General features: G+C 38.1%; 1 protein-coding gene across 1 annotated transcript in view; it reads right to left on the bottom strand.

Moving 5' to 3' along the window:
* The window catches only part of LOC111012216 (uncharacterized), a 2,338-nt gene extending 375 nt beyond the window's left edge, over positions 1-1,963 (bottom strand). The window contains exon 1 of the mRNA XM_022286279.2: positions 1-1,963. This exon is cut by the window's left edge and continues 375 nt beyond it. Within this exon, the coding sequence (XP_022141971.1) occupies positions 1-1,768 (1,768 nt within the window). The 5' untranslated portion in view covers positions 1,769-1,963.
* Between the last annotated feature and the right edge of the window lie 802 nt (positions 1,964-2,765).

The raw sequence follows: 2,765 nt of genomic DNA, 5'->3' as shown, positions 1-2,765 counted from the left end.
TTATTTCCCATCTCTCACACCCTTCTAGCCCTTGAAGCTCTCGCGCCAACCGACACCCACCAAAGAAGACTGAGTTGCCAGCATCTTTGTACACCGTACTCGTCTCCAAATCCAACATACTCTTACAAGCATCACTAGTTGTTTCTATGGATTTTCTCTGCTGCATAAATTCAATTGCACTGTCAACAGTTTCACAAAATCTTATTTCACTCATCCCATCGAGAAATAACGAATGATGATACACTAAAAGGTAGGTCAAAAAATCAGACAGCAATGTGCCATCCTCAAGAAGAGAACAATTTGATGCCTCAGTTTCTTTATCACGATGATAGCAGATATTGGTAGCAATGTGCCAGAGGAGGATGCTCTGGTCGGAATCTAATTCCAGACTCCAGCCAAGTTGGTTATAACAGTTGTGCTTTCTTAGAATCCAACCAGGTAGCTTTCTGTTCTCTTCATTAACTTCCAACTTTTGCGTTAGTTGTTGAAAGATCCGTGTTTTGAGTTCATCAGAGATGTTTCGTGAAGCTGTCATGATTTTGGAGATGTAAGAAGTTCTAAAGTACTTGCAGTATCTCCCATATTTGGTCTCTTTCAAGCAACAAGATATTAAATTGTACTGTCGAACAGAATTTGACCACCTATATTTTTTGACAGACCATCCGCAACGAGAGATAGCTTTAAATGTCAAATGAGCGAGAGAGTAAGAGCTCTTGGTCAACCGGATTACATTCCAGTCTGAGCATAGAAACAAAATAAACGAAGAGATCTCAAGACTCAAAGCTCCATAGAGCAGGATTAATGTCAAAATATTGGTCAATGGATTATTAAATCCAGGATCGAAGTGGTCTATATGAAAGGTGACAATGACAACAACAATGGAAAATAAGGTAGTAAGACGAAGAATAGGACCCCAACGAGAATGGATGATTGAGGCTTTTGTGTAGAAGAAATCATACATAAATCCAAGCTCAAGCTCAATGACTTTGAAAGCTTCTCTAGAGTCAAATTGCATAAAGTAGTGAAGGCTTTGTTGAAGATCATAGGAGGTCAGAGTCAAATCTACAAACAGGAATTTGTTTGTTTTGAAGAAATAATAAGCAATATGCAGCAAGTGAAGGTGACTGAAATGAGGGTTTTGTGTGGCTTCATGATCGACGTTGATTTGTATGGGAAATTCAAGATGCAAATGCTTAGACTTTGCAGCGTTGATTTGTATAGGACTGAAACGAGTAGTTGAAAGCAATAGGTCTGGCAGGCGCTGGGTAGAAGTAGATCTGAAAACCCAAATCCTCTCGCCATATTTGATGATCCCAGCCACAAATATAGGAATCCCCAAAAAATCCAGATGTTGGGGTTGCAAAGCTAGTAGAAGGATGTAAAACGCGATCCCAACTTGAACAAAGAAACCAAAAAAGGACCTGTACCAGAGATCGTTGTCTTCCATGGAGTAGGCGGTAATGGTGTCCGAGCCACCGAGGTGGAGCAGCATAAATGGCGCCAAGATGAAGAGTCGTCCGAAGAAGGCATCTTCGTAGCTGCCATAGAACTTAACGAGGGTGCCGAGCGAAGTGGTGGCGGCCCAGTCTGCGGACAAATAAAAAAGCAACAGAAGCAAGCGGAGGGCATTGTTGGAGCTGTACTTTCTACGCAACCCCATAGGAATGAGAATAACTTGCAGAGTAAAACTGAAGATAGGAAGCAAGAAAGTAAGTCCAAATGACCATGATTGCAAGAAATACAATAGAGCAGGTGGAAAGACCTGCATGACGATGGAGGGAAAAGTTGGAGCAAACAGTTACACAAGAAGATTGAAAAATAAATGGGATTGGTGGCTTCTCCTTCACTTGCCTTCTGCTCTTGCCCATTTAGTGCTTCGTCCGGCGCAAAATTTCCACACAATTTATGACCAAGCAAACTTAATTGCTCTGTGGAATTGGTGTCAACCATGATGAGGGGTGTTCACACGGCGGGTACTGGAAGGCTTCCCCGTCTCTGTCTCTCATTTAATTCTCCATCCGTAAAATTATTCTCCATTACTTATTTTAAATTTTTTAAAAATCAATTTTTAATTGCTTACGTCTCAATGAAAATTAATTCTCAATGAAAATAAATCCTTATTTACCTGTTAAATTCTCTTCAAAACAATTCTTAAACCACTAAGTAAAAATATTTCATTTTAATGGTCATTGCACATACTATGTGTGTGGATGGGGAGCGTATTCTCATCCTTACCCCATTTAATGGAAGAATGAACATTCTTAACCACGACCACCTTAAAAATAAAATATAGATGATTTCCATATATAAATAGATTATGTCTTTTCAAATATAGTAGCAAGTAAAAAATTGTACTAAAATAGATTAATCTAAATTAATCTCAAACTCAAATGTAACAAGAAAAAAGATACTGTCACCTATATTTTTAAACAAAAAACGAAAAGTTGTGGTGAAAGGAAAATTTCGTCCATTTGCCCTATCTTATAAAATTTGAGGAAAAAAAATTCAATTTGTACACTAGAAAAAATTAATAAATTTTTACTTTAATCTCATTCGCACTACAAAAGAAAAATAATTAAAACAAAAAGTGTCATTGTCAATATTTATGTGGAAACAAAATTACAGAAATATCCTTCGGAAAATAAGAAAAAAATTTCCCATTTTTATTTTCCGATTGCTACAAAAGAAATTTCATCGAACCTCCGAGTACAGAATTTCCCATACCCTCCTCCAGGGTCGGATCGGACCGATGTTGGGGAAGAACC

This window comes from Momordica charantia, assembly GCF_013281855.1.
Source record: "Momordica charantia cultivar OHB3-1 chromosome 6 unlocalized genomic scaffold, Mcharantia_2.0 BLBB01000006.1, whole genome shotgun sequence".
Classification (NCBI taxonomy): Eukaryota; Viridiplantae; Streptophyta; class Magnoliopsida; order Cucurbitales; family Cucurbitaceae; genus Momordica; species Momordica charantia.
Note: the sequence above shows the minus strand (reverse complement) of the source record. Positions and strands in the feature narration are given on the sequence as shown.